The 20,176-nt window shown below is 62.9% G+C and overlaps 4 protein-coding genes across 10 annotated transcripts; 3 read left to right on the plus strand and 1 right to left on the minus strand.

Annotated features, from left to right (window-relative positions):
- Positions 1-327: 327 nt before the first annotated feature.
- Positions 328-9,948, plus strand: HYAL3 (hyaluronidase 3). 5 transcript variants are annotated; one of them, XM_067303673.1, is made up of 5 exons: positions 328-361; positions 1,982-2,120; positions 5,389-6,313; positions 6,480-6,569; positions 6,829-7,320. In XM_067303673.1, the coding sequence occupies exons 3-5, from the start codon at positions 5,417-5,419 to the stop codon at positions 7,186-7,188; spliced, it is 1,347 nt and encodes a 448-aa protein (XP_067159774.1). In that variant the 5' UTR covers positions 328-361; positions 1,982-2,120; positions 5,389-5,416; the 3' UTR covers positions 7,189-7,320. The 5 variants fall into 5 exon arrangements, with proteins under 5 accessions (XP_067159774.1, XP_067159775.1, XP_067159777.1 ...); XM_067303676.1 differs by lacking the exons at positions 328-361; positions 6,829-7,320 and adding exons at positions 9,412-9,627; positions 9,862-9,933 and having other exon boundaries at positions 976-2,120; XM_067303674.1 differs by lacking the exon at positions 1,982-2,120 and having other exon boundaries at positions 330-361.
- On the plus strand, positions 3,389-4,096 carry NAA80 (N-alpha-acetyltransferase 80, NatH catalytic subunit). Its single transcript, XM_067303636.1, has one exon. The coding sequence runs from the start codon at positions 3,389-3,391 to the stop codon at positions 4,094-4,096; it is 708 nt and encodes a 235-aa protein (XP_067159737.1).
- A 406-nt stretch (positions 9,949-10,354) lies between the features above and the next one.
- IFRD2 (interferon related developmental regulator 2) lies at positions 10,355-15,764 on the minus strand. 3 transcript variants are annotated; one of them, XM_067303677.1, is made up of 12 exons: positions 15,689-15,764; positions 15,022-15,138; positions 14,686-14,770; positions 14,369-14,493; positions 14,000-14,157; positions 13,664-13,714; positions 13,054-13,223; positions 12,722-12,827; positions 12,285-12,422; positions 12,023-12,151; positions 11,852-11,947; positions 10,355-11,480 (listed from the first exon to the last, which is right to left on the minus strand). In XM_067303677.1, the coding sequence occupies exons 1-12, from the start codon at positions 15,714-15,716 to the stop codon at positions 11,400-11,402; spliced, it is 1,284 nt and encodes a 427-aa protein (XP_067159778.1). In that variant the 5' UTR covers positions 15,717-15,764; the 3' UTR covers positions 10,355-11,399. The 3 variants fall into 3 exon arrangements, with proteins under 3 accessions (XP_067159778.1, XP_067159779.1, XP_067159780.1); XM_067303678.1 differs by lacking the exon at positions 13,664-13,714; XM_067303679.1 differs by lacking the exon at positions 15,689-15,764 and having other exon boundaries at positions 14,686-14,786; positions 15,022-15,094.
- A 1,640-nt stretch (positions 15,765-17,404) lies between these two features.
- On the plus strand, positions 17,405-19,766 carry LOC106495125 (2'-5'-oligoadenylate synthase 1-like). The gene is made up of 6 exons (XM_013955522.2): positions 17,405-17,619; positions 17,857-18,154; positions 18,238-18,413; positions 18,523-18,764; positions 18,954-19,086; positions 19,170-19,766. The coding sequence occupies exons 1-6, from the start codon at positions 17,428-17,430 to the stop codon at positions 19,695-19,697; spliced, it is 1,569 nt and encodes a 522-aa protein (XP_013810976.2). The 5' UTR covers positions 17,405-17,427; the 3' UTR covers positions 19,698-19,766.
- The last annotated feature ends 410 nt before the right edge of the window (positions 19,767-20,176 follow it).

Consider the following 20,176-nt stretch of genomic DNA (forward strand, 5'->3'; position numbering starts at 1 on the left):
GTAAAACAAGGACTCTGCAGGGTGGCAAAATGAATATGAAGGTGTCTGGGGCAGCTGTCTCCCCCCAGCCCTAACCCTAACCAGTGGGCTTGCGTGGGCCTTGGCCAATCCCCGCAGCCAAGGAGCAGGGGAACAGGTACCGGCAGAAGCTTTTCGCAGCCCTCTGCGGCCCGCACCAACCGCCCGCCCCGCCGCGCTCCCCGCCCGCCCCCGTCCCCGCCCCCCGGCGCTTCCCGCCTGCCTGCGGCCGCTCTGCGCATGCCCCGGCGCGCGGCGCCCTCCGGCCGGCAGGTGGCGCTGCGGCGCGGTCGGCGGTGGCGCAGGCGGGAGGAGGCGCGGCGGCGGCGGCGGCGGCGTGTCGGTACTGTGGGGGCAGGGCAGGGCCGGGCGGGGAGGGGCCGGCGCAGCGCTGGGGTGGGGGGCAGAGCCCTCTGGGGGCAGTGCGGGGGGGCAGGGAGAGGGGGGCAGCGAGGGGATGGGGGCAGTGATCATGGGATGGGCAGTGATCGGGGCAAGGGGCAATGATCAGGGTAGGGGGCAGCGATGGGGTGGGAGGGCAATGGTGGCGTGGGAGCAAGGATCATGGTGGGGGGCGGTGATGGGGTGGGAGCAGTGATCACGGTGGGGGGCAGAGATGGGATGGGGGCAGTGATGGCGTTCGGGGCAGTGATGAGGGTGGGGGGCAGTGATGGGGTTCACGGGGCAGTGATGGGGTGGGGCTGCAGTGACGAGGGTGGGGGGCAGTGATAGGGTTCAGGGGCAGTGATGAAGGTGGGGGGCAGTGATGGGGTTCACGGGGCAGTGATGGGGTGGGGCGGCAGTGACGAGGGTGGGGGGCAGTGATGGGGTTCACGGGGCAGTGATGGGGTGGGGCGGCAGTGACGAGGGTGGGGGGCAGTGATAGGGTTCAGGGGCAGTGATGAGGTGAGGGCAGTGATCAGGGTGGGGACAGTGGCTGGGAGGGATGGTGCTGAAGTGTGTGGGGACACTATGGGGCATGGGGTCAGTTCCCAGTTGTGCACAGCAGGGGGTGTTTGTGTGTGTGTGTGTGTGTGTGTGTGTGTGTGTGCAGTGTGCCCGGCAGCAGGGCCTGTGCTGTGAGCAGAGTGGGGTTCTCTGTCTTGGGGGCAGTGTGGGATGGAGTGCTCTGTGGGGGATGGCATGTGCTGGGCTGTATCCTGGGCTGGGGTGCCATGTGAAGGGGTTGTGTGGTAGGTTTGGGTGCCTTGTGGGGGGATGGGATGCCATGTGCAATGGGTGCAGTGTGGGGTGGGTTGCTGTGTGCAGTAGGTGTGGGTAGGTTGGGGTCTCTCTGCAGGGGTGAGGTACCATGTGCAGGGGTGCTGTGCAGTGGGGTACCGTGTGGGGTGGCGTGCTGTGTGCAGGGGTGCTGTGTAGGATGGGGTACCATGTGTGGGAGTGCAGTGTGGGATGGTATACCATGTGTGGGGTGCAGTGTAGGACGGTGTGCCATGTGTGATGGGTGCTGTATGGGATAGGGTGCCATGTGTAGGGGTGCAAGGTAGGATGGGGTTCTGTCTGCGCTAGGTGCTGTGTGGGCGTGCGGTGCCGTGTGCAGGGGTGCACAACCCTAGCTCATACATTATTTCCCTACATGCAGCACCGTTTTCCCCCCTCAGTGCTGGTGAGGGACTGGGGTGGTCTCTCTTGTGCAGCCTGTGGTGGGCACAGGGCAGGGTGTGGCAAACCCTGGCCAGGTGGGCCCAAGGGCAGCCAGCACCAGCAGGGTACCAGGCAGGGAGGCGGATCTGTGCTTTGGCCTTGCAAATGAACCATGCGGGAACTTAGCACCCTCCATTGCATGGCTGGGGTGGCCCAGCATCCTGGGCATAGGCTGGGCTGTGCCCAGGGCTTTGCACCCCCAGGCCAGCACCCCACTACTGGCCCTGTCCCCACACGTCAAGGTGGGTGGAGGGGCCTGCAGCATTGGACAGACGTGTCATTCACTCTGTGAAAGCAGAACTGGGAGCTGCGGTTGGCCGAGGATTGTGTGCTATTTCCTGCTGAGCTGCAGCACGACTGACTCCTCACCAGTAAGCCAGTGCAGACACCGAGGGCCCCTGGGGAGCCAGCCAGCACCAGCACCAGCATCGGACAGGGTGAGCGGCCACATGTCCTTATGTGGGGGGGTTAGGGAAAGGCAGGCAGTGCGGGACTGAGCCAGGCTCCTTGGTGCAGCCTGTCTGCCTCACTGCACTCCGGACACTGGGTGGGCAAAGCATCCCGCTTAGTGAGGTGTCACAGCCAGAAGGGGGCTAACATGACCATGGAGGGCAGGCAAGGCTGGTGGAGGGGCTTCTGCCTTGGGGCACCCAGCAGCATCCAGGAGGTGGAGGAAATGGGGGTGGCAATTAGTTGAGGAAAAAGGTGCTGGGGGGAGGTCACAGCTGGGGGCTCTAAGTCAGCGTGTACCAGGGAGACAGTGGGGACAAAGAGCATTGTGGGGGTCTTGGGGTCCTCCCATGGAGAGGGGAGGGTAATTTTGGTGCACTGAGGGGTAGGTCCTCACTCCCTACCCATGGCGGGAAAGCAGGGCACTTTGCTCAATGCCAGCTGATAAGTTACTGCACCAGTTCCTCTAGCAAACTGCCTGTGGCTTCTTTGCAAGGGGAATGGTCTTCCCTCAGCGGCTGCATGCCGTGACAAATGGGAAGGCTGGGAAAATGGTCTCTGCCATGCACCATGGCTGGGATAGGAGGTCATTGCCCCTTGGAGGGGCAAGGCCCTCCTGAACCTCTGTGCCAGGTGGACACAGCTGGCATGGGCTGGTGCTGCTCACCTTGGAGGCACTGCAGTCCTCTTTCGCCCTGTGCTCCGCTTGCACCAGGGACAGCTGGGGACACACGTGTGATGAGTTGGCTGGTCTCAGTTGGGTGCTTGAGCAACAGAAGTTCGTGGAACAGTTGGTGGAGGAGCGAGCCTTGATCATGTGCCCGCAGGGAGTGGGCACGTTGCTCCTGTACCTCTCCTGTCCCACGTGAGCTCTGTACCCTGGCAGCCCATCTTTCTGCCAGCTCAAGGAGGTGAGACCTGCCTGGCAGGCCTGTGCAACAGGCATGGCACAGGCACCTGGGTCCAGCCCTGGGCCTGGCACAACATGTCTCTTCCTTGGCTGAGAGGGCCAAGGGCACCACTGCGTGCCATCGTAGTGTTCTCATTTGACCTCGGACCCGCCGCTAATTCTTCCAAACCCATCCAGCACCACTGCAAGCTGGTAGAGAGTAGTTGCTGAGTGCCTGTGCTGAGCCCAACAGTGCAGGCAGGACTTGCTGGGCAGGATTTGCCAGGCAGGGGCAAGTTGATGTGGGTCCTGACACCACTAAGCTGTCGCCTGCTTGGTCTCCCATCAGTGAGAAGAATGGGCTCCATGTCGGAGGAGCTTAGCCTGGTCCCCCTGCACCAGAGGCCGGAGCTGATGGAGGCCTGTGCCCAGCTGCTCGGCGAGGAGTGGGGGAAGAGCCGGGCATCACGGCTCCACTCACTCCAGCGCTCCTCGGACGCCTTCCCCACCTGCCTTGTGCTGCTGCAGAGCTGGGGCCCTGCAGAGCCCCCTGCTGCAGAGAAGAGCCCCTGCCAGCTCCTGGGCCATGTCCGACTGTCCCGTGTGGTTGGCCATCCCCATAGCCTCTTCGTGGAGAGCGTGGTGGTGCCCAGAGCGCTGCGGGGCAAGGGCTACGGGAGAAAGCTGATGGAGGCCACAGAGCAGTACGCCCGGGCCCGGGGCTTTCACTGCCTGCACCTCACCACCCATGACAAACAGCACTTTTATGCTCACCTGGGCTACACCTTGGCCGAGCCGGTGCAGATCATGGCTTTCCTGAGCCCTGGCATCTCTGCAGAGGTGTTGCGAATCTTCTCTGCCCGCTCCAGCCCAGCCACCGGCACCCCTGGGCCGTGGGTGCCAGACACCTCTCAGCCTTCCCTGCCACCCACCACAGTCCCCCCCCCACCCCCACTGCCTCTGCTGAGCTGGGTGAGGGGTGCCCCAGCCAAGAGCTGCAGGCAGAACCTCCTGGAGACCCCCCACTGTGATGCCAAAGGCCTACCCATCTTCTGGATGAAGAAGAACATTTAAGGCCCCAGGGCCCCAAGACAGTCATTAAAGGCAAGTACGGGCAGAGGATGCCCATCCTGGCCTGATCGACTGCTGTTGTTTGGGGCTAGTGCCCACACCCCAAATCTGAGGTTGCCACGGTCCCATTGCAGCTGTGGGGTGCTTGGGGGCCGGTGGGGAAAATGCTGGATGGGCAGCTGGTGACCCCCCATGTCTGAGCTGTTGCCAGTGGAGAGGTGGTCTTAGTGCTCAGCAGGTCACCCTTCCCTGGCTGGGCAGATTAGCTCTGCTTTTGCCCTGGGCTTGGGGCCTGACTGCAGCAGGGTGCCACAAAGCCAGGTCCTCTGTGGGCCCTGTGGTCTAGACTGGTCTTCGGGGAGCTCTGCCCAGTTCCACCAGTGTCTTGGCTGTCCTGTCGCATTTGCCAGTGTGAGTGTCATTGTCCCAGCTCCATAGGTGGTGGAAACTGAGGCATGGAATGGTTCAAGAGGTGCTGGTGTCAGAGTGGGACAGGGAGCAGCAGTGCAAGGCACTGGGAGCCCATGGGTTTTTCCAGGTTTTGTATGTCCTGTTGGGGACAAGCTGCCCTGCAGGCCACTGCAAGGGGGAATGCAGCCCCAGCCTGTCTCCTGGCACTGCAACATCTTCGCACAGGGGAAGGGCACTGGTGGTGCTAGACTGGCTGTGACTGCAGGAGGTGGGCAAAACGTGAGTGAGAAGGTCAGCAGGGAGCCAGCCAGGACCTTTGCTGGGGGATTAGAGCTGTCTGTGCCCTGTCACGCGGCCCCAGACCTGATTTGCTTCCTAATCCCCATCTCCGCAGCTGCCAGCAGGCAGGCAGCTGCCTGGCGCCAGCCAGCATGGCTCCCCACAGCAGGCACAGGGCAGGAGCATGCAGCCCTACTTTACCCTGCCTGGGCCACGGGGGGGGTAGTTGCCCCTTTGGCTCAAACCCTCCTTCTGAGGGCTGCTGCAGGAGTGCAGCACCTTGGAGGAGAGCCTGGCCTGACTCAGCCTGCTGCCAACTGGCAGGGGACAGGAGGGAAGAGCCGGTTATGATGCCCCTGCTGGGAGCAGGACTGGGAGCCAGGAGGGAAACTGAGGCATTAGGGTAGGTGGTGAAGGGCTTGGCTGTGGCGTTTGTGGCTTGCAGGGACATGCCACAGCTGCGTTGGCCAGGGCATAGCTCCATGGGGACCAGGGCATGCTGGACAGAGTTGTCCACCAACAGGGAGGGCCTTGGGGGGGGGCACATGTCCATGGTACCCCCGGTGCCCCACCATCTCACCCCATTGCTTTCCTTCTCCCCACAGGGTGCTGGGCCCTCTGGGCTGGCCCAGCATGGGGCCGGCACTGGTGCTGTGGGCCTGGTTGACACTGTGCATGGTGAGCGGAGAGAGCCCAGCGCCCAAACCCATTGCAGGTGGCCAGCCCTTCGCCGTGGTGTGGAATGTGCCCACGGGCCGGTGCTGGCACCGCTTTGGTGTGGGCCTGCCCCTTGGCAACTATGGCATTGTGGAGAACCTGGGTGGCCACTTCGCCGGCGAGAACATCACTATCTTCTACAAGAACCAGTTTGGGCTGTACCCGTACCTGTCCCGCCAGGGCATCCCCCGCAATGGGGGCATCCCCCAGCGGGTGCCTCTCCGCACCCATCTGGGCAGGGTGGCAGGCGACATCCGCCTCCGCCTGCGGCCTGCTTTCCACGGTCTGGCTGTGGTGGACTGGGAGGAGTGGAGACCCCTCTGGGCTCGCAACTGGGGGGCCAAAAGGATCTACCGGGCAGCCTCGGAGCAGTGGGTGTGGGACCGGCACCCCTATCTGCCGGCCCCATGGCGGCTCCGTCTGGCCCAGGAGGAGTTTGAGCAGGCAGCCCAGGCTCTGATGGAGCAGACACTTTTGCTGGGCAAGACCCTGCGCCCAGGGGGACTCTGGGGTTTCTACCGCTTCCCCGACTGCTTCAACAGCAACTGGGCCAAGGAGGCCAACTACACGGGCCAGTGCCGACCAGCAGAAGTGCTGCGCAACAACCGGCTCCGCTGGCTCTGGGCTGCCTCAGCTGCCCTCTATCCCAGCATCTACTTGCCACCAACACTGCCACAGGGCCTGCGCCACCGTTATGTGCACCACCGGCTGCGTGAGGCCCTGCGTGTGGCCACCTTTGGGGCCACAGGCATCCTGCCCATCATTGCCTACTCACGCCTCTCCTACCGCCGCTCACCCCGCTTCCTGGGGCTGGTAAGGGCCATGGCAGGCTGGGCAGGGTTGGGGCTGTGGGGAGGGCACTGGTGGCAGCATGGCAAGCTGGGGGTTCTGCTTACGGCATCCAGGCAGGGCACTGTTGATGGGGTGGTGGTGGTGGTGATGCTAAGCCTGTACCCCTGGCCTTGTCTCTGCCTTGCAGGCTGATCTGGTTCACACGATCGGGGAGAGTGCGGCACTGGGGGCTGCTGGACTCGTGCTCTGGGGAGACATGTCCTACTCGCGCTCGGCTGTGAGTATCTCCACTCGCTGCCTCTGTGAGCAGGGCCGTACGTTGTCCTTCCTGGCTGGGCACCAGGGCTGGCCATGGGCACATGGGGCAGGAGGGGGTTTGGGCGTGGGACGGATGGGAAGGACATGGGATGGCCATGTCACTGTTCAGGAGGGTGCAGGGCCCTCTGGGGAGGGGTGGATGAAGCGACAGCAGTGTGCCCAGCTCCTGGAAGCAGGACCTGCAGGGAGGACTCTCACAGCAGCCTTTCCTCTCTCAGGAGAGCTGTGCCAGCCTGCGCCACTACCTTGTGTCCACCCTGGGGCCCTACGTGGCCAACGTGACAGCAGCCGCCTGGGAGTGCAGCTACAGACGGTGCCACGGGCACGGACGCTGCATGCGCCAGCAGCCCCATGACCTGGCCAGCTTCCTGCACCTTTCAAACCAGCTGGACGAGAGCCTGCAGGCACTCTTCCGCTGCCACTGCTACCGTGGCTGGATGGGCGAGAGCTGCACCCGGCGGGCCAAGCCCACCCCCAGCACCTCCTGTCTTGCGCCCACCCATGCCCACAGCTTCTATAGGCACAACAGCCTCCCACCCTCTGACACCTGCCTCCCGCGGGGCACTTGGGGCCGGTGACCATGGTTGGGGACCACTGTGGTCCCCTTCCCCAGCACACACAATCCCATATCCTGGTGCCTATTGCTGCCTGATGCCAAAGGCTTGTTACCTCGTTAATTTAAATAAATCCTCTTGGCGCAGCCAGCATGATCTTTGTGGGCAAGGCTAGTCTGGGCATGATTGCCATTGCATGCACCACTGCTGCCATGGCGTGGGGGGTGACCCCACTTGGCTCAGGGCTGGCCCACCCATGCCTTAGTTTCCCCATCCAGTCCATTCCTTGGGTCCCCTTGGTCCCATACTGATCTTGTGTCTCCTTTACCCTGGGAAGCTCCTCCATGGGCTCCTTGCCCTTGGCCGTGCTGGCACAGCGCAGTCCATGACACTGATACAGCCACTAGGCCCCTGTCTCCAGGGCTATATTTATCTTCCCAGCCACATTTCTCACTGTCCTATTTTAAGCAGAGCAGTTGGTGCACTGGGAACCCAGTGCCCAGCTCCCAGGGGCCCCAGACTGCCTTGCTGCCCACTCACACCGCCCGGGCCAGGCTGTGCCTGGGTGCACAGTGCAGGGAGCTATGCCCAGGGAGGCTGGAGAAGGTAGGCCAGGGAGGTGGGCTGGGACTGGTGGGGCCCCTGGCACCCTCTGCGTGCCTGGTGGGGTGGGATGGGAGGGGCTGGGATGGGGGCAATGTGCCAGTGCCCCTCTCCACCAAGGGGGCTGTGGGTAGAGATGCCCACCCAGGGGATGAGGCTGTCCCGGGAGGGCTACAGGCACAGTGGAGCAGGGTGGCAGCAGGGTTTTGGTGGGGGGGGGGGGGGGGGAGGGGAGCGGCAAGGGGCTGGCACAGCCCCAGAGGGCACCAAACCTGGGCACCCAGTCCTGCCTGTTGGCTTGGGGGGGGGGGGGCAGATGCCGTGCGACAGCCCCCAGCAAAAGGCAGGGTATTGCTGTGCCCACAGGTCACTGGGGACAGTCTGGGCTGGCAGGGGGGACCTGGGCACCAGCTGTGGTCTCTGCCACCTCCCTTGGCAAAGAACTAGTCCCAAAGCGTGCCAACTCCACATGTGACAACAGCCAGCGCTGCTGGAGAGGCAGCACAGCAGTGCATATGCCCATGGTCCCCAGCCACAAGCCACCAAGCCCTGGGAGCAGCCTGGTGTAAGCACAGGGCCACCTGGTCCTGCTCTGCAGTGGGCACAGCAGCATATGCAAGCCCTGGCTGCTGCTAAAAACCAAATATCCAGCAGAAATTGTTTCCCTCTACCTCATGGCTGCTTTCTAGCACAGTGTCAACCAGGCTGGAGTCATACCTGCTCCCCTTGCCCTTTTGTGGGACGATGTGCCCAACCCAGTGTCAGGCATTTGGACTACCCTGGCATGGCATACACCTCATATTATACCTGTACGTACCTAAGCATCACATGAGCCCTCTCCCAGGCACAATGCGTGCAAAAAAAGCCAAGATATGTCCCGGACTGGCAGGGGCTAAGCCTGGTGCCAGCCTGCCCCTGCCCCTGGGCAAATGGGTGGCCCAGCTGGCCCAGGAGTGCCCCAGCCACATGCTGCAGTACCCAGGCTACCTAGGCCAGGAGATCTGGTACAATCCTGTCCCTGAGCCAAGGGAAGATTCCAGCCCCACTAATGAGGCTCTGGGATTATGGCTGTCTGCTAACCACCCTGATGACAGCATGCCATCGCCAGGGTGTATAGTCAGTGTTCACCCTGTGTCACAGCTCTGTGCCAGGCTCCACAGCCCTCCTGGCACAGTGGATTTGTGCCAAAGAAATGCCAGTGTGCACTGTCCACAATGGTACAGCAACCAGGCTGGCACCAAAGCTGGCATCGCCAACAGAGGGGAAGCCAGAGCAGGCAGTGATGGGTTGGTGCCCAGGGTTGGTGCCTGGGGTCATCTGGGTGCAGTGAACAGTGCCTGTGCTCACCACCACCCCTGCTCCCTGGCAGACAGCTTGGGGAGGGCAGATGGCACCACCCCAGCAGAGCCCACCGACCCCAACGACAATGAGCCTGGAGACATCAGCCTGCACCCCGTGGAGTCCATCAGTGACCTGCACTGGGCCTCGGGCGGGCACAAGAGTGCTGAGGGTGAGACCTGGGCAGTCTGGGCACCAGCCCCCGCTGTGCTCCCCAGCACTGCCGGGGGCACCCCATGCCAGCAGACGGTCCCAGGGGTGCTGGGGGGTGGGTACTGACCTGCTCTTCTCTTCCCATTGCCGCAGGGAATGGCCCAGCTCGGTCCAGCACCCCGCACAGGCCCCGTGCTCGCCCTGCAACCTGCACCACCCCACACCAGCCACTCCTGCCTATGCTGCGCCCTGTGCCTGCTACCACTGCCTGCCCCTGCCTTGGCCCCTGCCACCCCCTCTTCCTTGCTCTGCTGGGCATCCTAGCACTGGCTAGCCTGGTCCTCGCCACATTGGCCATCTACCTGAGCGGTATGTGGCAGCCCTGAGGGCCCACCCACACAGGGTGGGCAACCTTGGGCCTAAGCTCAGGGACATCAAGGTGCCCACTGGTGACCACATGCCCCAGCACCATGGTGGGGAGTCAAGCTAGGCACAGCTCCGCTTGGGGCACTGGTGGGAAGGGTGCTACAGGGCACACGGCAGGGCATGGCCAGGTGTCCCATCTCCAGCATCACCCACAGGTGCCCTATCCTCTCCCTGCAGTGCTGCAGAGCCAGTCAGTGCGAGTGCTGGTCAAGTGGCTGGAGAGCCAGGAGGAAGCTGTGCAGCAGCTGCAGGCCACCAGTGGGCAGCTCTGGGCTCGCCTCAACGCCAGTGTGGAGGCTGGCGGGCACCGCTGAGCCGCCCCCTGTGCCACACTAGGACTGCGAGCCCCATGGAGCCCAGCATGGCCCACGTGAGGCAAGGGGCACGGAACTGCAGGGGAAGGGAGCAGGCAGCCTTGCCCCACTGACCTCTACTATTTATTACCCAACTCTGCTCATACCTGGCAGCATCCCCCCAACAAGGGCACAAGGGGCAGGGCAGGGGGAACAATGGCCCCTGCCACAAGATGCCAAAACAAGGGAAGGACCTGTAAGGATAGGCAAGAGCCCCAGAGTTGCAAAGGGGCTGGCACAGTCCAGAGAGATAGGCATGCAGGGGAGCATCAACCCTGGTGACAGCCCTTCCTCTTCAAAATAAGGCAGCGGGCACCCTCCAATCAGCCTTTTAATTACCTCCAGTAATCAAGTCTTATAAAATCACCACCATAAATACATTCTGGGGTGGTCAGAAATTCCCAGCTGGCATGACCCCACTCCTACCACACAGGGAGTCATGCTATCTGCAGCCCTTGATTCTGGGGCCCTGTGGCAGCCCCTGCCCAGGGTAGGCAGAACAGGTGCTCCAGGGAGTGGTGTCCAGCCTGGCCCCCTAGGGAGGCAGAGGCAACGCAGGGAGGTGCCTGCTGCACCCCCCCCCCCAATTTGTTTCCCACAAAAGGGCTATTTTATACAAAGCATTGGGCTAGAAAAGGGTTCATAGCAGTTAATTGGCAGGGCTGGGCAGTGCCCACCAGCCCCCAGGAACCTGTGCCACTCAGCCACCACCCTTGGGTGCCATGTTGTTACCAGCTGCATGGGCTATGTCCAGTGTGGCAGCAAGGAACTGAGGCAGCGCTCCTGCCACAGGCACACTGGTGGACAGAGAGCTGGGCCAGCCACCCCACAGCTCTGCCTAGTGGGGCAGAAAGCACAACTCTCCCAGCCCACCTGGGGCAGCCTGGGCACCCCTCCCCACTCCCACCCTGGAGAAACCCAGCTCTGTCCTCCCACAAGGCCACGGCATCAGGCAGGACTCTCCCCAGCCAGCTCTTCTGGCCATGATGGGCAACCCCTATGCTCACACAGGACTGGGGAGCGGAACACAAATGAGGGAGCCCCCCAAAAACCCTGCTTCCAAAATGGGCTGCAGTAACCCTGTAACACCCCTCCCACTGTGCCACATGGAGCGGCAGTCCCCCATGGCACAGAGCAGGCACGCAGCAGCACCCCGCCGCCTCCCCTCTCCACTTTTCTTTTACCCTTTTCTTCTTTTTTTGGTTAAAAAAATAAAAGAGGGGGCAACCCCCAGCGGGGCAGCACCAGGCATTAAATACTCTGCTGTACATGTATAAAAGCCCAAGGGCCAGGGGCACCTGCCCCTCACAGTGCTGGGTCTGCAGTCCACATGGGCCAGGGGGCACCGCCCCGCTCTGCCCGTCACAGCACGTCTGCCCGCTTGTCCCGCACCCGGCTCCGGGCTTTCGTGCGGGCTTTGAAGGCAGCTGAATTGTAGAGGTGCTGGGAGGGGAGGGAAGGAGAGACAGGTTAGGGGGTGACTGTGTGCCCACCACCCCCACAGTGCCCACCCCAGGGTGCAGGGCACTGTGGCCACAGGTGGGTGCCAGGCCAGAGCCCACCATTTGGGAGGGCACTGTTAGGCAATGGTGGTGTCCACCAAGCTCCTGTCCGCCTAGGAAGAGTCAGACCCCTCCAAGACGGCAGGATAGTACCAGGGGCACGGGGCAGCACCAGAGGCATGGGGCCTTCCCACCCATGCACCAGAAGGTGAAAAATCAGAGCTCAGCACTGTTGTCTCCATCCAAAGGGCACCCCGGCCCTGTAGGCACTGCCCCCTGCCCTCCCTAGCACCCAGCCTGACGAGCACCCACCTTTTCAAAGCGGGAGACCTTGCTGGCTTTCAGAGTAGCTGCATCCAGCACCAACGGGGGCCCAAGGCCAAAGATCTCCCGTAGCAGCTCGCTGTTCTGGGGGAGGAGAGGCCTGTCAGTGCCTGCTGGCACTGTCTCTTCACCCACTCAGCACTGCCACCTGGCACCTACCTGGAGGTGGTGGTGGATGCCAGAGCCCAGAACCTCTTTGAAGGCCTGGTATGTTCGCCGACGTGCCCAGCTGTCCACGTACATACACTCCAGGCCAAACCGGATGGTCTCCTCCTGATACTCCCCACTCTGGGTAGAGAGGGGAGCATCAGGAGGCATCTGGGCACCAGCCCACATTGCCATGGGCTCTACAGGGCAGGGCACAGTCCCTGTCCTCTCCCAAGATCCAAGGGCACTGCTAGCCCTCCCCAGCCACTGGTACCTCAATGAAACGCAGGATGTCCCGGAAGATGGAGCGCTGCTTCCGCCGGTCTGTCTTGGCCCGATACTTGTTGCTCTCAGTGGCCAGGACTTTGAGCTGGGCACGCAGAAACTCAGTGTCCTGGTGGCACAAGTCCTCCTGCCAGGAAAGAGTGGTTTGGAGGGCACAAGGCTCTGGGCACTGCCCACAGTCACCATCCCCAGGGTGGGGCTGTGGGATAACCCAGGGCAACCCCTCCACTTGAGCTCGAGCTGGAGACCCCAGCCTGGAGCATCTTGATCCCCAGCCAACTGTGGCTTTTCATGCCACCAGCGTGCCAGCTCAGTCAGCAGCACAAGGAGCGAGACCCCAACAGATATCAGCTCCAGGGGCTCCCTTGCAGCTTGGCTGCCCACGCACCATGTACCCACCTCCCACCCAGCAGTGCCTAATCCTACCTCCATGTCCTGGGCTAGCTCAAAGACCAGCGCGATGGTTTCTCCAGCCATGATGCGCAGCGCGATGCTGTTGCTGGACAGCAGCAAGGGCAGCTTGAGCCAGTGACTGTGGCAGGAAGGCACAAGGGGAATTAGCACCCATAAGCAGCTGGGCCTGGTGCTGCCTGGGGCCTTCTTTCTCCTCCTGTGTCCCCACATCTCAGCCAGCCAGCCTGATGCCACATACGCAGCCAGCTGGGGCTGCATGACCAAGCAGCCCCAGCACCAGGCCCTGAATGCCCTCATGCTGGCACCCGAGACTGCCTGTGCCTAGCAGCACCAGGCTCACTCACTTGTCCAAAATACTCTTGATGTGGGAAGTGGGGCAGATGGTGAGGAGCAGGGACCACGACTGGAGGGCACTGCAATGCAGAGGACTGTGCTGCGCAGGCACTGAGCTGCCCTCGCCCACACCGGGGGTGTTGAAGAAGTCCTCTAAGCAGGACAGACATGACACCAGGTCCTGGAAAGAGGAACACCCCCCCCTCCCCCCAGTCAAAACACAGTAGCCAGAAAAATGCCAAGGCAAATCCACACACTGCATGTGGAAGACGTGATGAGCGCAGGCACAGTAGGCCCTAGGTCCCATCCTGTGCCCAGCAGTGCCAAGAGCCACAAAAAACCCCAGAGGAATGAAGGACTCCTCGGTCTGGGATGCCACATCTCTGCAGTGCAGGCTTCCTGCCCTGCTAAACTCCACACTGCCCAGGGAAGGCGTACAGGGGCATCTGCGACAGCCCAGCAGGGCCAGTCCCACCAGCTCTACCCTTGGCCACTGAGCTCCACCAAAATGGTGACCAGGCTGGCACCATGGGCTTCAGGCAGACAGCACGGCAGCCCCTGAGGCAACCCCCCACGAGGTACGGACAGCTGCCAGGGCAGGCAACACCCACGCACAGTTACCTCTAGATCAGCAGCTGCAATGTAGCAACACATGCCCAGGGCTGTGGCACACTGGGGAGAGACGCAGGAAAAAGGTAATCAGAGAGCCAGCCAACTCCAGTGCTCGTCCATGGGCCTTACCACTCTTCTCCAAGGACTGACGGGGGAGCAGCTTTGGGCTGCCCTGCCCAGAGTTCCTGGGACTTTACTCATAGCTCCCTAACCCTGGCAGAGGGGGCTTCTGCCCCTGTCCCAATCCAATCACCCCCTGCAGTCACAGGAGCCCCAGAGCCAGCTGGGTGCTGCCTGCTGTCAGGGTGCCCCCCGCCACCCACGAGGAAGGGAAATCAGCCTTACGCTCTGCCGGGCGATAGGACTGGCTGTGCTGTCTGTCAGGATGCTGACGAGCAGGGGCTTCAAGCTGCGAAATACCTCTTCGCCTTCGGGGCCAGAGCCCATCTGGAGGCAGAGGAGGGTGAGGACGGTGCCCGCCAGTGCCTGTTCCTCCCCTTTACCTGCGGGCAGCACAAGAGACCTCCCTCAGTAACCAGCCCTGACCAATGTCCACCGACCCCCCTGCCATGCTAGGCCACCCAAGGCGCTGGGAGCAGTCGTTCCACCCTGTGCCACCTCCGCTCGGGCAGTCCTGGCTCCTGCTGCTCCCCCTATACCCGCAGGACTTCCAGCACCCCCAGCCCAAGCCATGGTGCCTGCCTGTGCCCAGACCTTTCTTGAGACACTTCTCCAGAGAGTCAGTGAGTGTGAGACGACGTTCCAGCAAGAACTCAGAGAGGGTTTTGGAGGAGAAGGCCAGACGCAGGCTCTGCAGGGCTGCCTGGCGTGTCTTGGCACTAGAAGAAACCACATGAGATCACAAGGTGAGATGCCCCAAGGACAAACACAGGGTTCTGCCTATTGGGGCAGGGGGCACCCATCTCCCTCTCAGCTGCACAGGGGAAGGTGAGGTTCGCAGGCCGGCAGCACATGGGAAGGCTGCCATGCCAGGCAGGCCCATGGGGGCCAAGCAGTGGCGAGCTCCTCACCTCTTGTCCAGGATGCTGTCCATGTACTCCTTCAACTTGTCCTCCGCCTCCTCCTCCTGGGCTTGTTCATTCACTGCCTCGCTCCCTGCCAAGGCAGCCAGCTACATCACAGCATGTGCAGACCTCCCTGTGCTCAGGCTCCCACCCCTCCCAAGCATCTGGGAGCTAAAGCAGACATTCCCTGCCACCCCCTTCAAGTATAACAGGGGCGGCAATACCATATGGCAGTTGCTTCCAGTCACAAGTGGAAACAGAGGGAGGGTTGGACACATAGCAGAGTAGCGTTTCAGGCAGCAGTGCCAGTCCTTGCCAGCACCAGGGCTGCCTGGGGCTCACCTGTGCCCTCCTCTGCCAGGCTGGCACCTTCGCTGGCACTGCTGTAGTGACTCAGCACCTCACTGACAGCCTCATCATCGCTGGCCTGCGAGTCCGGCTTGGCACTGCTCTGGGCACCTGGGCGCAGGAGGCAAACTCGGATCAACCCCAAGCCCCAAGATGCCCTGGCATCCCACCATGCCCATCTCTGGCCACATGGACATAGCCCCTTCCAGAATCGTGCTCGCTGGCAGCCCCGATAAGGACGGGCCGGGCAGGTGGCCTCAGGGCTTGGGAAAATCAGCAGAGCCCAACTCCGGCACGCCTGCACTCGCCACGGCTGATAAGCGCCCGCCTGGGCGTGGGGCGGCTGAAGCCCGTCCCCCTGCCCGGGCACGGCTGGGGCTGCGCGGGACGCCGCCGCGCCGCGGGCCCCCTCACGGGAGGGCAGCGGGGCCCGGCTGCCGCCCGAGGGGAAACTGAGGCACGGGGCCACGGCAGGGGCTGGGCCGGCGGCCCCCCGCCGGGGCCTCCCGACAGCCTGGCCTCCATCCAGCACTGCCGGGGCCTGGAGGGGCGCGGAATCCCGCGGCAGCATGCGGACGGCGGGGCTCCGGGGGTGGCCAGCGTTCCTCCCCCCCCCAGCCCGTAACGAACGGGCCCCGCGCCCCGAGACGCCCCCACTCACGGCGCGCGGCGCGGCGGGAGCGCGGCATGGCCGGCGGCGCGGCGCGAGCCCCCTAGTGGGCGGGCGGGCGGCCCGGCCCCGCCCCGCCCCGCCGCGCGGCCCCCTGGGAACCGCCCGCAGCCCTGTAACACGGCTACGGCTCCCGGCGTGCCTCGCGCTGCCGGACGGCCTCCATGGCGGGGGCAGACTACAGCTCCCGGCGTGCACCGCGCGCGGCCTTAACCCCCGCGCTGCCGGGGAGGCGCCGGCACCCAGGCTCCTGCCCCCCTCCCTGCCCCTGCCCCGCCCCCGCCCCCCTCTCTGACCCTGCCCCCTCTCTCCCCTGCCACCTAACTGCTCCTGCCCCCTTACCCTGTCCCCTCTCTGCCCTGCCACATGCCCCCTTGCCACTCCTGCCCCCTTACTCTGCCCTCCTCGCTGCCCCTGCCCCCTTGCTGCCCCTGCCCTCTGCCCCTGCCGCCTCTCTGCCTCTGCCCCTAAACCCTTATCCCTCCTCCCTCTTGCCCCTGCTCCCCCCTCGCTGCCCCATCCCCTGCCCCTTTCACCTCCTCCTGCGCCCCTCTCCCCCCCCCGCCCCTCTCCCCTTGCCCTCTCTCTCTGCCCCCTGCCTGAGTTTCAGTTTCTGGATTTCAGATTTGGATCTCCCCAGTGCCCCAGAAAACTAGAACAGGAAAGCCAGATCAGGGCAGAGCTGGGCTCTGCACTGGGCACCCACCCCAGCATCACCCTTGGGTGCCCCCTTGCCCTGTGGCTTCTTGAGCGAGGGCCACACTGGGAATGTGGGCTGGGTGGTTGCGGCAGTCCACCCAGCACAGGGTCAGTGGGGCTCATCTTTGCAATTTCATTTCCGGCAGATAGAAATCAAGTTTCCAGCAGCCCAAAAACAAAACTCAGAATCGAAACTTGGCAATTTGCCAGAGCCGATGCTTAAGGTAGCATAGGCAGAGTGCCCAGGGCAGCCGTGTCCCTGGCCCACAGTGGCACCAGGGCCTGCCCATTCCCAAGGCTGCAGTGACATTGGTGACTGATGTCCCACTGCCTGCGGTGACACCATGGCCTTCAGTGTCATGGGCACCAGCCATGTCCCAGTACCTCTGGTGACACTGGAGCCAGCCATGTCCCAGTGCTGGCCGTACCACAGCCCAGGCACTTGGTCCAGCCAGGTCACAGCACAGGAACCCCCAGCATGGGCACAGGCTTGGGGTGCCCCCATGGTGTGCCATGGGCCCTCCTGACAGTTGGGGCATGGAGAGGGGGCACTGAGCCACCAGAGACACCCCAGACTGCAAGGCCCCTGTGGCACTCCCAGCTCCAGCACCTTCCTGAGCCTGCAGGCAACTGCCCATGGTGCCACTGCCCTGCGGCTGGATCCTTGTGATGATGGAGGCACTCTGCAGCCCCCATCTGCCCCCTCCCAGCCCCTGTGGTGGCTGGCAGGAGCAGCCCTGGGGACCACCTGCACAGGAACCTTTTGGGGGCCCAGCCCCAGACATGCACCCCCACCCAGACCCTCCCCAGGTGCCCTGGGATTGGTGCTGGGGAATCCCCTGGCACAAGGGCCTGGGTTGGGATTATCTAGCAGCATCCCTCAGTTCTGGGTGGCTGGGGAAGAAGTGAAACTCCAAGGCTCAGGCTACCTTAAGTTCCCCTCTGTGACGCCATCAGAACGTCAGCCTGAGAAGGTTTAAAGACAGCTACAGGCAGGAGCAGCAGGAGAGGACCAGAGACTCAGGAGGAGGATGGCACTGGCACAAGTACCAGCCATGGATGGGCTGGGGACGGTGACTGCCCGTGGACTGGACGCCTGGATCGCCAAGACCCTGGAGCCCAGCACCGCTTTCCAAAAACAGGTGAAGCAGACGGTGAAGCAGATCTGTGATTTCCTCAAGGAGCAGTGCTTCGAGGGCATCCGCGTCCACAAGACTGTCAAGGTGAATGCTGCTTGGAAGGGGCCCTCTAGGCACCATGAGCCCTGCCATGCCAACCCCTCTCACTGCCCCTGTGGCTTCCTCCCCGGCGGGGCACCCAGTGCCACCCTTCCCCCTGCCCCGCATGTTCAGTTTGTGCTCTGCCTCAGTTTCCCTTAGCAGCTTCCTTGAATGGCATGGGTCCTTCCCCTGTGCCCCCGTGGGGCAGCAGTGCTGAGCAGGTGCTATGTCTCTCCGCAGGGCGGCTCAGCAGGCAAGGGCACAGCCCTGCAGAACAACTCTGATGCCGACGTGGTGCTCTTCCTCAGCTGCTTCTCCAACTACCAGGACCAGAAGCAGAGGCGAGCCGAAATCCTCGCCCTCATTGAGGAGAGGCTTGAATGCTGCAGACGGACACTGACGTTCACTGTGGAAATCAGCAGGCCCCGGTTCAAGGGCCCCCCCGGCTTATCCCCACGATCCCTCAGCCTCACTCTCCGGTCCGAGTCACACACGGAGTCTATTGATGTAGACATCCTGCCTGCCTATGACGCCTTGGGTAGGGGTCTGCACCTGGCAGGCGTGGGACTGGAGGGGGCAGCGATGCTGGGATGGCTCTTTCAGCTCCCTCTCACCCCACAGGGCAGGTGACCCACGACACTGTGCCGTCTGCTGATGTGTACGTTAGGCTCCTGGCTGCACACAGTGGCCCTGGCGAGTTCTCCCCCTGCTTCACTGAACTGCAGAAGAAGTTTGTGAAGCATCGCCCCGCCAAGCTCAAGAACCTGCTGCGCCTAGTCAAGCACTGGTACAAGGAGGTGAGGGGCTGCCCAGCTTCGTTGCGCCTGCATGGGCATCCTGGGATCCATCCCACATCCCAGGGTGCCTGTGCCTGCCAGCTCTCACCTGCTCCCATCTCCTTCCCAGCTCCTGAAGCCACGGTACCCCAACGCAGACCTGCCCCCCAAGTATGCCCTGGAGCTGCTGACCATCTATGCATGGGAGCAGGGCACGGATGCCAAAGAGGACTTCGACATGGCTGAGGGCTTCCGCACAGTGCTGCAGCTGCTGTGCCAGTACCGGGAGATCCTCATCTACTGGGAAAGTTACTACTCTCTCCAGCACACCCAGGTGGGCGCCCATGTGAAGAACCTGCTGCACAGCTCACGGTGAGAGCCCCCAGCCCAGGCACTGCCTGTGCCACCTGCGCCACAGGCACTGCCTTCCACCGCAGCCCCAGGTGCTGCTCCCAAGTGGAGCTGGCATCTGGGCAGGGCAATGGGCAGCACTGCAGCATGCCCAGGCCTCCATCCACCCTGGCACGGCACTAACAGCAGGGCCTGTGCGTGTCTTCACAGCCCCGTGATCCTGGACCCTGCTGACCCGACGGGGATCCTGGGCCAAGGCAAGAATTGGGCGGTGGTGGCAAATGAAGCTGCCCAGTGCTGTTCTCTGCCCTGCGTTGCCTCTGCCCAGCCCTGGGATGTGCAGGTAGGGTTGTCCACCCCTGAGGGCTTCGTAGTCCCCAGACCATGCTCCTGCTGCTCTCACTCACCTGATCTCTCCCCCCACAGCCAGCCCAGCCTGTGAAAGTGAAGATAAGGCTGCTGACAGGCAACAGTCTGACCAGGACTGTCAGTCTGGACACCACCATCCTGAACCTGAAGGAAGGGATTGCACAGCAGTGGGGCATCCCTCCATACCAGCAGCGCCTGGGCCAGCAGAAGCCAGACCAGACTCTCCACATCCTGCAGGACAGCGAAACCCTGGCCACCTGCGAAATCTTCTGCAGCACCACGCTGACGCTACTGCACACTGAGACTCAGGAGATGCAGATCCTGGTGAAGGACATCAAGAACCGCACAAGCACCTACACCGTGCGGCCCACCGACACTGTCCGGCAACTCAAGGAACAGATCTGCACCCAGCTGGGCCCTCCCGCAGACCAGCAGCGCCTGACGTTTGGCTCCGAGGAGCTGGAGGATCGACACACACTGGCGCACTATGGCATCCAGAGCAAGAGCATCATCTACCTGCTCCTGCGTCTTCGTGGGGGCACAGGCCCCCGGCGCCCCCCCTTCCCTGCTCCCTTGCTGTCCTGAGCATTGCCTGGGCACCAACCCACACCGCTGTATCCATGCACCACCCATCATGCTGGAAATAAATGACTTGGAAAGCCTTTGTGCTGCCCTGGCTTTAGGGACAGTACCAAGCAGCAAAGGGAGTTTGGGGATGACCTCACAGGAAGGAGCAAGGGTGCTGGGTGGGCATGGCAGGGCAAAACACGTCCTGCTGGATCAGGGATGCTAGCCCAGCACCAAACCAGGTGCCGGCAATGTGGGCATGGTGTGTGTGGGGGCACATAGCCCTTCTCCTGCCTGTAGCTGCTCCTAACCCTTTCCGCCCTCCACTCCGATGGCTTCACAGCCGTTAACTTTAGGTGGTCCTGGTCTTGGGGCTTTGTCTCTTCCCCAACCACCCAGAGCTGAGGGTTATGTAGATACTAGATATCCCCACACACAACCCCAGGCCCCTGTGCCAGGGGATTCCCCAGCACCAATCCCAGGGCACCTGGGGAGGG

Source organism: Apteryx mantelli, chromosome 12 (assembly GCF_036417845.1).
Source record: "Apteryx mantelli isolate bAptMan1 chromosome 12, bAptMan1.hap1, whole genome shotgun sequence".
Classification (NCBI taxonomy): Eukaryota; Metazoa; Chordata; class Aves; order Apterygiformes; family Apterygidae; genus Apteryx; species Apteryx mantelli.

Excerpts from the sequence above, each read along its gene's own strand:
- HYAL3 (XM_067303673.1), top strand. The coding sequence starts at position 5,417 with ATGGGGCCGGCACTGGTGCTGTGGGCCTGGTTGACACTGTGCATGGTG. Across the intron at positions 6,314-6,479 it reads CACCCCGCTTCCTGGGGCTG|GCTGATCTGGTTCACACGAT; the intron begins GTAAGGGCCATG and ends TCTGCCTTGCAG. Across the intron at positions 6,570-6,828 it reads TGTCCTACTCGCGCTCGGCT|GAGAGCTGTGCCAGCCTGCG; the intron begins GTGAGTATCTCC and ends TTCCTCTCTCAG.
- IFRD2 (XM_067303677.1), bottom strand. The coding sequence starts at position 15,716 with ATGCCGCGCTCCCGCCGCGCCGCGCGCC. Across the intron at positions 14,158-14,368 it reads GGAGAAGTGTCTCAAGAAAG|GTAAAGGGGAGGAACAGGCA; the intron begins GTCTGGGCACAG and ends TGCTGCCCGCAG. Across the intron at positions 13,715-13,999 it reads GTCCTATCGCCCGGCAGAGC|TGTGCCACAGCCCTGGGCAT; the intron begins GTAAGGCTGATT and ends GTCTCTCCCCAG.
- LOC106495125 (XM_013955522.2), top strand. The coding sequence starts at position 17,428 with ATGGCACTGGCACAAGTACCAGCCATGGATGGGCTGGGGACGGTGACT. Across the intron at positions 17,620-17,856 it reads GCGTCCACAAGACTGTCAAG|GGCGGCTCAGCAGGCAAGGG; the intron begins GTGAATGCTGCT and ends GTCTCTCCGCAG. Across the intron at positions 18,414-18,522 it reads TCAAGCACTGGTACAAGGAG|CTCCTGAAGCCACGGTACCC; the intron begins GTGAGGGGCTGC and ends TCTCCTTCCCAG.
- NAA80 (XM_067303636.1), top strand. The coding sequence starts at position 3,389 with ATGTCGGAGGAGCTTAGCCTGGTCCCCCTGCACCAGAGGCCGGAGCTG.